Source organism: Limanda limanda, chromosome 6, assembly GCF_963576545.1.
Source record: "Limanda limanda chromosome 6, fLimLim1.1, whole genome shotgun sequence".
NCBI lineage: Eukaryota > Metazoa > Chordata > Actinopteri > Pleuronectiformes > Pleuronectidae > Limanda > Limanda limanda.
Window position 1 is genome coordinate 19,084,410 of NC_083641.1, and position 14,991 is coordinate 19,099,400.

The following is a 14,991-nucleotide window of genomic DNA, read 5'->3' on the forward strand; positions in this document are numbered from 1 at the left end:
TTTTTATATATATATATATAACTCAATATTCCACAAAAATGATTCTTCTTAAGACAATAAGCAAGATTCTTTTCAGAGTTTCTTCATAAACATACCGATTGCTGTGGATTCACTTGGATTCAATCTTGGCCATCTACCACTCCAGAGTGGCACATGCACTTGACTTCACACTTGAACTTCCTTTGTTCCAGTATCCAGTTCCATCCAATGTTTCTTATTTCCAAGTACATCCAGCCAAGGCACTTTTTTGACAAAATTGTAGCAGCAATTTCTACTTAAATACTACTGGTGGCAGAGCTCGGTTTTGAATCTGACGCGTGTATAAAAGATGAGGAGTAGAGGTGAGTCCAGTTGGTCCGTTTGACCATTTATTGTAAAAGGTGGATTACAATTTGCTTGAAACAAACTAAAAGACATTAAACTAAAGAGACTCTCGTAGAGCACAGTTTCCCTGTCGAACATCACAACACACGGTCAAAAAAGTGTTGCCTTTCTCAGCCACGCCCAGATGCTCTGGCTGCTGGCTCCTTAAGCCTTTCCCCTTGGGCTCCACCCTCATCCTCTCAGGTCCAGTTCAGGTGTCCTTTAGGTGGGGGTAAAAACAACGACGGACACAGTGTCACTGTGGTCACAGGGTAAATCTGAAAGAAAGAGTCTAACCCAAGTGTAAAAATGGAATAATACAAAACTGACAAAGACATGGGCCGTTGAACTAAATAGATCCCAATAGCACACATTATGAACACGTGTACAACCCCTGAAGATATCATAACACGTTCATAACAGGAATATCTCAAACAAGATTGAGACCTGGATAAAAGTAGAAGCGTTTTGTCAGTGTGCATCTGTCCTTGGTCGGCATCTGCCTTATGTTTGAAGGGCAGAACTCTTCAAAGCGTTGCATCACCTGTGGAAACAGACAGGGTATAAGATTTTATAAAAACAAGACCATCATTACTGCTTTATTACTGATGTTATTTTACCTTTAAACACATTATACAAGAATATGTTGCACTCAGAACGGAGATATGATGTTTCCAAAAGTTAAGTCTTGAATGGAACAAGTTACTAAACGCTACATATCGCTATACTTATACATTCCAACTTCCAAATGTTCGGATGTCCTCTACCACCCTTCGAAGGCCCTGCATGGTTTAGTCCACTGTAAAGAGGCGTTTTTGGTATTATTATTTTTTTATGATTTAATTTTTTTTAATAACATATATACATGTATTATACTGTCCAATAAGAAACTACAGGGTTTGTTAAAAGAACCAGACTTAAGTGGCAAGGGAGCTGTTACCAGTGAATGGAGTTGTTATTTAAAAGATTCCAATTAACCCAAGCGGGGGTTTCCACATCTGCACCACTATTCGCCCACATTATGACCTTTTGAACATTGCAAGCCCAGTAATAGTAAAGAAAATTAGACATTGACATACCTCCTAACTTTTTTGGCCTTTGTAAAAAGGTTCTGCAAATACGGGGGGTCTTGTTATCCCACATAAATGCAAATAGTATTTTGTCGAGTGTGGAAAAGTGTTTTTTAGGAATGAAAATCGGAATACATTCAAACAAATACAGAAACCTAACCTAGGAAGAACATTCATCTTAATTAAATTAATTCGGCCAGCTAATGATAAAGGTAACGTGCGCCAGCGGTTTATATCCTGCCTGCATTGATCCAGTAATGGTGTGATGTTTAATTTATACAACTTGTGAAAAGACCGCGGCACCACCACCCCAAGGTATTTAAAATGGGAAGACACTCTCTTGAATGGGAAGGTTGGGGTTGGAATATCGAGAGCTGCTTTATTTATGGGATAAAGTTCACTTTTTTCTAAGTTCAATTTGTAACCTGAAAACTTTCCAAATCGTTCCAAAGTAGACATGACGTGCGGTAACGAAAATACTGGGTTAGCAATGTACAAAAGTAAATCATCAGCATACAGCGATAGCTTGTGTGTTGTGTCTCCTCGAGTTATTTCTTCAATTGACTGGCATTGACGAATAGAAGCCGCAAGCGGTTCAATCGCCAGAGCAAAAAGCAGGGGGCTCAGAGGACAGCCCTGTCTCGTGCCTCTATGTAGTGGGAAATATTTTGAGTGAGAGTCATTAGTATGGACAGAGGCTAAGGGAGAGGCGTACAACAATTTAACCCAGGATATAAATTCATCACCAAAGCCAAATTTCCTCATGGTCATAAATAATTATTCCCACTCCATCCGGTCAAACGCTTTCTCTGCATCTAAGGATATTACAAGTTCAGGATCATCCGAACGGGTGGCAGTATAAATGATATCGAAGAGCCTACGAATATTAGAATAGGAATGTCTGCCTCGGATAAATCCGGTTTGGTCAGGTAGCACCAGCTTGGGAAGAGTTTTTTCAAGCCGTAAAGCAAGGGACTTAGCAAGAATTTTACAGTCCACATTTAGGAGGGAAATCGGTCTGTAAGACCCACATAACAAGGGGTCTTTGTCCTTTTTATGTAGGAGACATATAGAGGCTTGGTTCAGAGTTTCAGGGAGATGGCCAATTGAAAATGATTCATTAAACATAGATAGTAGTATTGGGTATACGTCTTCTGTAAATTTCTTAAAGAACTCCACTGAGAACCCATCTGGTCCAGGGGATTTGCCAGATTGGATACATTTAATGGCATCACAAACCTCCTCCAGCGTCAGGGGGGAATCAAGGGCATCTTTCTGGGAGTCCTCAAGGGTTGGTAAATTCAAATTCTGAAAAAACGCCTCTGAATCTGAGGCCTCATCATCATATTCAGACGTGTATAAGTTTGTCAATTAATTTAGCCAACCTTTCCTTTTTGGTATTTGAGGCATAGCCAATAATTTGGCCTCGCAAATATGCTTTCAGCGCTTCCCATATTGTGCTATGTGATACCTCCGGTGATGCATTGATCTCAATAAAAATGTTTATGTGGGTTTGGATGAATTTGACAAAAGTGCTGTCTGATAGTAGAAGAGAGTTCAGCCGCCACTGTTTATATGGGGAAGGATTTGGTATTCTGTTGTGAAAAGGGGAAGAAGACTTTTTTTTTTTTTGCTCGTAGAGTTATCATCACACTTCCAAACTTTTATAAACGTCCCTTTTGTCTGGGCCTTACCAGTCGTGCAGCCTCTCTGACTGTGGCTGCGGTGTGACTGCGTGTATGCAGGCATCAAGTGCACTGCAAAAACGGCCACTCCAAAAATAAGCCCAAAAAAATTAATACAAGTTATTTTTTGCTTTTAATAAGCCAAAAAATCTGCCAATGGAACAAGTCAAATTTCGCTTGGTAAGATTTCTTGTAAATAAGACTTTATATTTAAGCTTTACAAGATAATAAATAGTATTTTCCCCTCAAAAGTAGCATCTTTTTTTTGTCATTCTGTTTGTTTCAAGCGTATTTAACTAATTTTTAGTTTTATAATTGTGACACTGTTCTAGATTAAAGTCCACTACCTACTTGAAATAAGATTAGAAACTGGCATTTTGAGAAAAAATGTCTTGAAGTTAGTATTCCTGACTCATATTAGGCAGTGCTCTTTTGCCATAATAAGCCGTAATTTACCATCCTGTCATCATCTCAAGTGGTATTTACTAGAGATGAGCCGGATACTCGGCTGAAACGAGTATCCGGTACGGATAAAGCACTTTTGCCGAGTACGATTATAATACGAGTAATCGGAGTCATTATCTGTGCTCGGACTGAATGAAAATCCTCACACAGCGTAACAGCGCTCCTCCCGTCACACACGGCTCTGCTCACTCACTCACAGAACAGCTCTCTGTCTCTCAGTCACTCAGGTTCACTGCGCATCGGGATTGTTCCATAGGCTCAGTCAAGGAAGCAGAAATGATTCGTTCATTTCCCGACTGGGTCTTCGGGTACGAGTCTTTGGAAAAATTTTCACGAGACCTGCATTGGCTCAGTAGAGGAGCGCTGGAGATGCGAGGGACGTTTACACATTTACACATTTACATTTACACTTACTTTACAGTAAAGTAAACCTCTATTAAATACAGTACAACATGACAGTTTGTATGGTTTGAAATTGTCATCTATTATCACACTGGCATTTAATTATCACGGCAAACAATTACACTGCACTAAACTTTAAGTGTTAATGTAAAGTGAAAATAACAAAACCAGTCTGTATGACTTGTGAACGAATATAATTCACGTCTTTCTATACTAAAAACACAGAGTGTTCATTCCTCCGGGAGACAGTGAACGTCCCTCGCATCTCACACACACACACACACACACACACACCTACCTGGTGTGGAAATAAATTAAAAAAAAATAAAAATAAAAAAATCCTAAAAAAATTTCAAAGTTAAAAAAGTTAAGTTGTGTTGAACCAGCCCACGTCCGGGTTAAATTATATTCTCCGATGAACACTGGTTTTATTATAAAGTAGCACAACTTCAAAAAAGCGCACTATTTGCAGCTAGCCGTCCTCTACATGGAAGATTCAACAGCGACAAGCGCTACGGTCTCGCGCTCTGACAGACGTCTGTGTAGTTCCTGCTATAAGCAAGGTGTTGGTTGGGACTCTTGTTTTGAAGGGGGTGTTGTTGAGAGAGAAATTTTGAAGTGTGAAGGAAAATAAACGGTTGCGATGTCCTGATTCAACAATCGTCTCTCGTGTCATGTTTCGGCTGAGGCCTGAAAGTAAAAGAGGAAAAAACCCTCGGCTACAGAGAGTCTTGAATTTGAAAAAGATTCAAGACTTTTTAAGGGTCTTGATTTTCCCTAAATTTATACATCAACTTTTAATACTTTTCAAGACCCCGCAGATACCCTGTATTCACGTTAACTGCAGGAACTTTGTTATAAAAATTATTCTTCAAGAGTACAAATTGAATAATACAAAGCTGACGAAGACGTGAGCCGTTGAAGTAATTAGATCCCCTATGTGCCAATAGCACACATTATGAACTTGTGTACAACCCCTGAAGATATAACACGTTCATAAGAAGAAGTGTATCCAACAGCGTTGAAACCTGTCAGGATTAGTGGAATTAGATGGACCCAGGAGCAGAGGTGGTTAACAAAAAGAGAATTTAATATAACAAGAGGCTTTAACAAGACAAACACAAAACATAAACACTAAAGGAGTTGCAAACTGGAAAGACAAGAACAGAAGGACCAAAACAAAAGGAAGCTTACACGAGGCTCAGGAGAGTAGGACAGGGCAGGAACGCAGGAAAAACAGACAATCCAACAGAGAATAGTTTGGCAATTGAGTTTCTTTCCATGGTCGGCATCTGCCTAACGGTTGAAGGGCTGTTACCTTCAAAGTCTTGCATGACCTGTGGAAACAGACAGGGTATAAGATTTTATAAAAACAAGACCATCATTACTGCTTTATTACTGATGTTATTTTCCATTTAAAACATTATACAAGAATATTTTGCACTCAGAATGGATTAAGAAAAGTCTACACTTACCTTTTGGAAAAGTTGCGCGATGTCATTCTCAAATGCGTGGGTGTTGAATATTTTGACAATAGCCTGGATTAACAAAGACCCCCGTACCGTATCTCTATATGCCACGGTGCCTGCAGCGCAAAACATGAAAAAACAGAAGATACATTTATTGTCTTTCATCTTCACTCTGTCGTGAGATTTAGAATGAGATTATTTTAGATTTAAACGGACCAGGCGTGCTGGAGAGAAGAGAGATGACGTCTTTTTCTCTGTGTTCCAATGTTAGCTGACTATCAGGAGATAGTCCGGGTTTATCAGGCCCAGCCGCAGAGTGGCTCACCAGCACAGCACCTTTCTCATCTGAAACATGTGGCCCACTTTTAATACAGATTGATACAGAAAACAAGACCTTCATGAATTTGTATTAAATTAAGTTTAGTTACTTTCATCACCTCACCCCCTTCAGGCATCCCTTCATCCCTCATCCTTACCTTCTCCCTTCATTCCTAGCCTCATGCCTTCATCCTCCTTTCCTTATCCCTACATGCATCCCTTCATCCCTACCCTCAGTACTTCATGCTCCTTTGCTCATCCCTACTGTTCATACCGCTTGCATGTCTCATTCTAGGTACTGGCTGGGTGTCCTGTAATAAGCACTGGTGGAATGATGCCTGAGAACAAGAGTCTCCCTCCTCTCAGACAAGCCTATGAGACACAGCTTCACCTCAACCCTTCACTCAATGTGCATTCATTTCTCCTCAACTTCCAACACATCAATTTCCATTCAAACCTTTAAATCACTAATGGTTGGGGCGTATCCCTTACTAGAGAAAGATTGGTGTATCTGTAAAGACTGGATGAAAATTACCTCCTCTGCAGGCCCCTATGATTATGATTTTTGGTTTGTTCAGCAGAGCCGGACATTTCTCTGGACCCAAGTGTTTGTAAATGTCATTGATTGGGAACTGATCCGGTTCATCTGAGGTTCGACACCAGTCAACACCTAGGATAGTATCAGGCTTGCCGTGAGACATTAGAATCACCATCACGCTGTCTGTTCCTTGGAGTTTTGGATGTTCCGAGAACTGGATTAGAGCTTCATCGATGGCCTGTGAGAAGAAATTAGAAAGAGTTAGGTTTCATTTACTTGTCAACCATGAAAAAGATACGCATTCCCCTTTTCACCATGACGCACCTTTTCAGTGAGGTCTGTGTATTTCACCACCTCATATCCCAGATCTTTGAGAAGATCATTTTAGAACACAATTTTGAGGTAAACTGAGATGCAAACTAACTCATGAAATGTCCCATTGTTTCCACTAGATAATAAAATAGCAATAGGGTAATTCTATCAATTGAGCCACATTATATGACTTTAATGAGAGACTGACATATTTATTGTTCTGTTTCTCCCACCAGAAATCCTCAGTAGCTCGGGGGACAACCCTTCAAAGGAAGGGAAATGGCTTAGCGTTGCAAAATGGAGTGATAGCCTTCCTTATTTGAAATTCCTTTTACCTTGTGCAAATCTCCCACTTTACCAGCGCCAAAGCAGCCCCAGACCATCACATTACCTGCACCATGCTTGACAGAGGGTGTCAGGCACTCTACCAGCAGTTTCACCTGTTCTACGTATTATGAACACGTGTAAAACTCCTGAAGATATAACACGTTTATAACAGGAAGTGTCTCAAACAACATTGAGACCTGGATAGAAGTAGAAGCGTTTTGTTTGAAAAGCGGTACTCTTCAAAGCGTAGCATGATCTGTGGAAACAGACAGGGTATAACATTTTATAACTGATGTTATTTTCCTTTAAACAAATTATACAAGAATATTTTACACTCAGAACGGATTAAGAAAAGTCTACACTTACTTTTCTGAAAAGTTCCTCGATGTCATCCTCGTATGCGGTCGTGTTGAATACGTTGACAATAAACTGGATTAACAAAGACCAGAGAAACAGGCCTGGATGATGAGGATTTTAGTTTTGTTCAGCAGAGCTGGACATTTCTCTGGACCCAAGTGTTTATAAATGTTGTCGATGGGGAACTCATCCGATTCCGATTTTGAGTTTTCAACACCTAGGATATTTCACAGTTTCCCGTGAGACATGATAACCACCATCACGCTGTCTGTCTCTCGGAGTTTTGGATGTTTAGAGATCTTGATCACAGCATCATCGATGGCCTGTGAGAAGAAATTCAAAAATGCTAGGTTTCATTTACTCATCGTCAACCAGGAAAAAGATATTTATTCCCCTTTTCACCGTGACGCACCTTTGCAGTGAGGTTTGTGTATTTCACCACCTCGTATCCCAGATCTGTGACAAGTTTCTCCGCGTTCTCCTCATCTTTCTCAGCTCCATGTCTGTCTTTTCCCTCAAGTGTGAACTTTATATTGGTGAAAAGCAGGGGCGTTTCTAGGTTTCTGAAAGATCCGGGGCTTAGCCCAGGGCCAAAACGTAACTGCGCATGCAATTTTTGAAAATAATAACAAATAACAAAATAAACAATGTATGCAGTTTATTAATACCAATGGTAAAAATATAGATTTTCACAAACTTCCCTTTGTCTTAACAAAAAAGTGCCTCATTCATAAGCACCAACATTAAACATTTCGATAATAAATGAGTCACATAGTCATATATGTATTCTTCACATATTTGTATTAGTTTCACAATAGTAAACAATGTCTGAAAAAGTATACAATGCAGAAAGATAAGATGTTTAAAAGGCAAGAGCCTTTTAAACATCTTATCTTTCTGTAGTCATGCGTTTGTCTTTGTTCATTTCTTTTCTTCTACAGTATATCTGTCTTTACTTTACACTTTCCATAGTGTGTATACTTGTACATTTGTCTGTGTATTATTAACTGTTACTCTACATGTATTGTCTTTCTTTGTTCATTTCTTGTTTGTAGTGAACTTTTTATTTTCACTCGTTTCACTGTTTCTTGCTCCTTTCTTTGGACCTTTGTCCTTTGAGCACAAGTGGGTATCTCCTCGGTTTGACTTGGGCAAACCGGTCAATGACTTCACCATGGTCTAAGCCACAAAGCGCATCCTTCTCCACTGCCATAATAGCAAATGATGTAGCCTCTCCTGGCCCATGGTTCTCCTCAGCCAGGTGTGGACACGGCGCAGTACACTGAACGACCGCTCACACGTGCAACTGCTGACAGGTATTGTCAAGGCTGCTTGGACAACTGAGCTCAAGGTTGGGAACATGTCTGGGTGAAGTAGCTTGTAAACACTGCCCATGTCAGAAACGGCACCTTCTCTCTTTCTTCTAGAAAGGAACTGCTTTGCCACAAGGATCTCCTCTTTTTTCAACGACATTTTATAATGTGTTGCAATCAGCTCTAGGGAATCCTCACAGAAGAAATCAACGGCCGCTGGGTTGCAAGCTTGAATGCCTCGCATTAGCTCTGCCCCCACATCAGAAAATCTACTGTTTAGCTCAGTTACCATACGGTCAAGACATGGGTACAACAGAGTTTGTTTCAGCTGGTCTTCTGTGCCCAGATGAGCCCTTGTACCCAAGGTGGACTCTATTGTAAAGTCCTCCATCACCCTCTGTTTGTGCCTGCGACCACTGTGACGTCTCTCACATATGTTGTTGGCATCATAGATGTGTTTTGCTTCATTGTAAAGCTTGTCTGCCATTTCATTGGTTCGGATGGATTTCAGTGTGTCAAGGACTGCATCTTTAAAGAGTGTTGCTTGGGCCAAGTCCACAGAATCCTTCTGAAGGTACAGGTCCAGCCCCTCTGTAGTTGACAGCATACTCCGGAACATGACCAGCAGGTAGACATTTGAAAACCTGGACAGCTGTGACAGTAATCCGACTGCCAGAGGTGTTGCACTCTCTTCCAGGCACTTTAAAACAGCTGGCAGATTGTTGAGCATTGCTCTCACAGACTTCACCTGACATGCCCATCGGGTTTTTGACAGCTGGACAAGCTCACTCTTCTTCAAGCCCAGGAGCATCTGGACATCAGAGAATCTCTGATGGTTTACGATTGATACACTGAAGAAACAGTAGACACTCTCCAATGTCTCAAACAGGTTACTGGCTTCTGGAACAGCCCTGCACGTATGGCAGAGAAGCAGGTTCAGCTCATGAGCATAGCAGTGTACGTACACTGCTTCTGGGTGTTTCTCACGAAAGCGAGCTTGAACTCCACTTACTGAACAACTCATAACGGAAGCTCCATCATAAGCCTGAGCGACACACAGGAGATCATTAAGGCCATTCGACTCCAATACATTTTCAATTGCGTCAGTGATGCACTGTGCATTCAATCCCTTAAGGGTGACAAGTTCAAGGAGACGCTCTTTGACTCCGCCGTCAGCTGTAACATAGCGCACACAAACAGCAAGCTGTTCAACGTGGCCATCTCTTGCCTCATCAGCCATCACTGCATACATTTTCGATGCCTTGATCTCTTCTACGATGGTTGCAGTCACTTCATCAGCACAACATTCGATCATGCTGTTCTGCGAGGCAGGAGATAGATATGTTGAATGAGAAGGGGCCTGGTAGTTCTGGAGGAAGGGGTCAAAGGTTTCAAGGAGCTTCATTACTTCTAAAAAGTTTCCCTGATTCAGGGAGGAGCTGGTTTCATCATGACCACGGAAAGCAATGCCTTGTTTCCCTAAAAGGCTAGTGACGGCCACAATGCGCCGCAGGTATTCTCTCCTTTCACTAATCTGACTGGAATTTCCAACATTCATTTGGTTGACAACATCGCCTTCTGTTAGCGTAGCTCTGTAATTCTTCCAGGCTAGGATAGATGACTTGTGGACAGCACTTGCCTCATGCTCTCGGTAGCTATCCAAGGCCCTTTTCCAGTTATTAAAGCCCTCAGTGCTGAGGAGGGCATCTTTGCTGGCTCTAGGGTTGTGTTTCCCAAAGAGCTTGCATGAGAAACAGTGTGAAGAGTTTCTGCTCAAAGAATACTCCAGCCAGTCAAAAGATTCAAACCATTTGTACTGGAAATACCGTTGCTGCTTTCCAAAACTAGTGGAGGGGTACTGGTCCCGTCTCGGTTGCTTTGGGCCTGTTTCTCGTGTCCCTAAATCATTCTTTCCTAACAGGTTCCCTGTGCTCCCTGACCCTGAGCCACCTGTATTTCCAAAAAGGGGAAAAAAGCAAAATAAAGCTATGGCCTCCTTCTCCCCCCTTTTTTAAACATGATTAAATAAAACTCTGCTATCCACAACTTGCAATTAATGGGCACTGGCAAGGATGTATACTGGGATACACTGCTGAATATCATACAATTCTGGACTAGAGATATTGGTATAGATACTCCTCACATAGCCTACCTGCACTTGCACTGTCCTCACTCTGGTCAGCAGCATCACTGGCAGCTGCATCTATGTATGCTGACTCTGCTCTTATCTCTGAAAATGTATAAAAGAATAAATACAAAAAAGTTAAGCTGTAGCCTACTGTAAACTTAAGATCAATATTCTATCAAATTATTGCATTTAGAAATTTTAATTTCAAACATTATAATTAGGTTACTAAAATATGTTAAATACTACATGTAAGTGGTGTCATTGTGTTGCTCGTCAGTATTGCTTCCTCCTGCTAGTTTGCCTTCATTGGTCTCGAAACCAGGTCCTCTGATTTGCGACCACAATTGACCACCAAATAAACGTGTGTGCTATTAGTTATGCCAAGGACAAAACGACCTATTTTTTGGCGCAAGTGGGAGGTCTTTACCTCTTTTTATACTGAGAGGGAATTCACCAGGTCGACTTTGTTACACAGACACTCTTAACATAGCCTACAGGTACCTGAACTTGCACTCTCCTCCCTTTGGTCTCCTGCATGAACCCTGACTGCATCCTTATCTGCTATCATACCTGAAAATGAAGGATGTGCCATTATATGCTTAAAGAGTTCAACAAGAACAAGAACAACAAAAAACCTTCTATTCCCATTACCTCCTTGGCTGCCAACCACTTTTGGAGCAAAAAACATTGAAATCCTTCTTTGTGACATTGTTGTTTGCAGGTCCCAGGGGGTTGGGAGTCCACAGCAGATGTCGTTATAATTCTCTGTTAACAAACATAAATGAGTCAGTACACTTATGCAGCCGGTCTCATTCCCTGTTGCCATGAGAATCATGTATTAACATAAATATTTCTAACTGTTATTCTTTTAATTTCATATCGTCTCTTCATATTATTGTCATCAACTTTCATGTACAAAGCGGTCATTTAGACTACAGACGAAAATAATAGATACAGTAGCAGGCTTAATGCCTCTGGTCCATCACACTACTAGTCATTAACGTTAGCTAGCTAGCATTCTAGCTGCAGACAAAGTTCATGATATACATTTGCATTCAATTATAACATTATATACATTTACCATAAGTAAGGTTTTCAAAACGTTTACAGACATTTTAATTACTGACATATAATAAAGACATTGTGAAATCTAGGGCTTGTGCTCACTACTCACCTGTTGTAAACAGTGAGAGACTGGCTGCTGAAGTGTACTGACGCACTTGTTGCTCTGTTCTCGTGCGGTAAATGAGGGGCGTTCAAGGACCGTCGGAAAGTCGATTTTTTTTCGAATTTTTTTTTTTTTTTTTTTTTTTTTACCAAAAAATTAGATTCGGGGCTAATCAAATTAGATCCGGGGCTTTAGCCCCGAATAAAACAGCCTAGTGATGCCACTGGTGAAAAGCAGCGCCACACGATTCCTGTAGTTATCTTTGGTCACAGGGTAAATCTGAAAAGAAGAGTTTAAAGGATATTGTAGTCTTATAAGTAAATTATTCAAATATGTACCATTTCTAGAGTGAAAACTTCCACAAGATACATTTTAGAAAACAATTTTGAGGTAAACTGAGATGCAAACTAACTCCATATAATGTCCCATTGTTTCCACTAGATAATAAAATAGCAATAGGGTAATTCTATGACTGATGAGAGACTGACATCTTTCTTGTTCTGTTTATTCCTCCAGAAATCCTCAGTAGTGGGGATGAGTGTGGTCGACCCGCCCTCCTCCTTAAAAATTATTCTTCAAGAGTACAAATTGAATAATACAAAACTGACAAAGACGTGAGCCGTTGAAGTAAATAAATAGATACCCTATGTGCCAATAGCACACATTATGAACACGTGTACAACCCCTGAAGATATAACACGTTTATAACAGGAAGTGTCTCAAACAACATTGAGAACTGGATAAAAGTAGAAGCGTTTTGTAAGTGTGCAACTGTCCTTGGTCAGCATCTGCCTTTTGTTTGAAGAGCGGTACTCTTCAAAGCGTAGCATGACCTGTGGAAACAGACAGGGTATAACATGTTATAAAAACAACACCATCATCATTACTGCTTTATTACTGATGTTATTTTCCTTTTAAACACATTATACAAGAATATTTTACACTCAGAACGGATTAAGAAAAGTCTACACTTTACTGAAAAATTCCTCGATGTCATATTAATGGGACTTAACAGCCCATAAACTTTAGCTTATTCATCACATATGAATAGCGTCACACATAAGGCCTATGTATACTTTAAAAGCAAAATATAGAATTAAAACCAGTTGTACACAGGTAAAGAGCCTAAATAAATTACTGTACATCAAGTTCTGCACAGAAAAATGAATACAAATAAAAGGTAAAAAGTAAATCAATACAAAAGTGAACAGGTAACTTATCAAGTGAGTAGCCTACTTACTTCTCTTTTACTGTACCTTGGCCAGTGGCACGGTAGTCCACATAGTTCTATATTACAGTGTTAAGTGTCTCATACAGGTTCACACTGACATCCTTATGACATAATAATCCTTCCATTTTGGTTCTTGAGACCCAACCACTGAGTAGCCAGTTTAGTTGCCTTTAAGAAAAACTCACTTTTCAAATTTCTGTTGTTAACCGACTCCTGTGCGGATGGAATATTATTCCTGCAAATGAGAACAGTCCCTCAACCTGAGCTGAAGAGGGGAGGGTTGTGTTATATCGAACAAAAAGGAGCTTGACAAGTGGGTACTGCTGAAGAGAAAGCAGGTGTTTTCTGGTGTCTTCCAGAAAACTAAGGGTCTCTAACTCAGCTTTGCTGTGGCTCGTGATCTCCTGTCTTTCCTGGACTTGAGTTTCTTCAGCTGAGAAAACAAAGGAGTCATCTTACTCATCATCTTGGAGGTTGGAGAAAGCCGTTTCACTCTCTGCCACTAGGCCAAGATCTTCAGCTGAGTGGAGCATAAGCTGGTGGATTGGCTTCCTTTCTCCTGACAATCGTGGTGGTAGACAGCGCATTTTGAAGAATAGGTGAACTCGTGAATTGTTTTTGGATTCGTTGAGAAAGTATCTTGAGTATTTTAAATACAAATTTACTGCACTCTAAAGTATTTTGTTACAAATTACGTTAGATTTTTTATCGGCCCTATCAAATACAAATTACAAAATACTCAAAGTAATTGAAATACGTATTTCAAATACAAGTAATAGAAATACTGCCCATCTCTGGCTATACTAATACATTCCAACTTCCAAATATTCAGTTGTAATGTCTACTTCGTGCTGTACAGGCAAAGTATCAGCCCACTTATCGGCAGTGTTTTCAAAGCCACGTTATCTATAGATCTGTTTCTTTTCCTGTGTTAATTTCCATTATCTTTTCTTTACTCTGTCCAGGATGTCCTCTACCACCCTTGGAAGGCCCTGCATGGTTTAGTCCACTGTAAAGCGGCGTTTTTTTTGTATTCTGTTGTGAAAAGGGGAAGAAGATTTTTTTGTTTTGCTCGTAGAATTATCATCACACTGCCAAACTTTTTCAAACGTCCCTTTCGTCCGGGCCTTACCAGTCGTGCAGCCTCTCTGGCTGTGGCTGCGCTGTGAGTGACTGCGTGTATGCATGCATCAAGTGAGCAGTGATGAGCGTGTTTGTTTGTGCTGAGTGCAAGTCATTGGATAGGAACGTGAGTGCTTGTTAATAGTCTCCTGTCTGTTTTTTTTATAAAGTGTACACTGATATATATATATAAAAATGCTCTAACACTGCCAGTATGTTCAAAGAAGCTGTTAAAATGGAGTCTCGTCTGCTTGGAGGTCGTACGCTTGTTGTATTATGTCTTTTTTTTACGTATACAAACCCTGAGATTAGAAAAGAGCACATCCTCCTGTCAAATGACTTCTGTTTATTTGTGTGAATGAACTTCAGTCAGTATGAATTCAATGTAGCCCCGTGAAAGACTCATCAGACGTGCACTATGCAACCATGTTACCATGTGGCCTACTCGACCTGTTGCCTTTGTGTTGTATTGTGACGACATTTTTATGTTTGTTTGATCCAAGTCGTTTTTTTGTTTTTTTTAATTTCAAGTAAAGTTTGTCTGAAAAATCACATTCAGTGTGTTTGTGTTTTTGATTTGGAGGCATCAACTGATTTTCTTCAAAGTCCAACAAGGATTCAAAGGCAGAAATATCAAGTTATCAATGCAATGAAATTCTTTTTTCCACATGTCTCTACCTGATGTTGTCGATACATGTCTAAATACAACAATATAAAAATAGA

At 40.3% G+C, this 14,991-nt stretch overlaps 1 protein-coding gene across 1 annotated transcript; it reads right to left on the reverse strand.

The window, feature by feature from the left end:
• Positions 1-793: 793 nt before the first annotated feature.
• On the reverse strand, positions 794-13,198 carry LOC133002897 (caspase a-like). The gene is made up of 9 exons (XM_061072489.1): positions 13,172-13,198; positions 12,729-12,748; positions 12,404-12,488; positions 12,161-12,194; positions 7,719-7,861; positions 6,308-6,548; positions 5,671-5,799; positions 5,461-5,570; positions 794-907 (listed from the first exon to the last, which is right to left on the reverse strand). Exons 1-9 carry the CDS (start codon positions 13,196-13,198, stop codon positions 794-796), a joined length of 903 nt encoding a protein of 300 aa, XP_060928472.1.
• Positions 13,199-14,991: the final 1,793 nt, after the last annotated feature.

What these genes read in the sequence shown, in the direction of transcription:
- LOC133002897 (XM_061072489.1), bottom strand. Translation starts at nt 13,198, where the DNA reads ATGTGGACTACCGTGCCACTGGCCAAG. An exon ending in CTACCGTGCCACTGGCCAAG is followed by an intron (nt 12,749 to 13,171) that starts GTACAGTAAAAG and finishes CTGTTTCCACAG; the next exon opens with GTCATGCTACGCTTTGAAGA. An exon ending in CATAGGGGCCTGCAGAGGAG is followed by an intron (nt 5,800 to 6,307) that starts GTAATTTTCATC and finishes CACATGTTTCAG; the next exon opens with ATGAGAAAGGTGCTGTGCTG.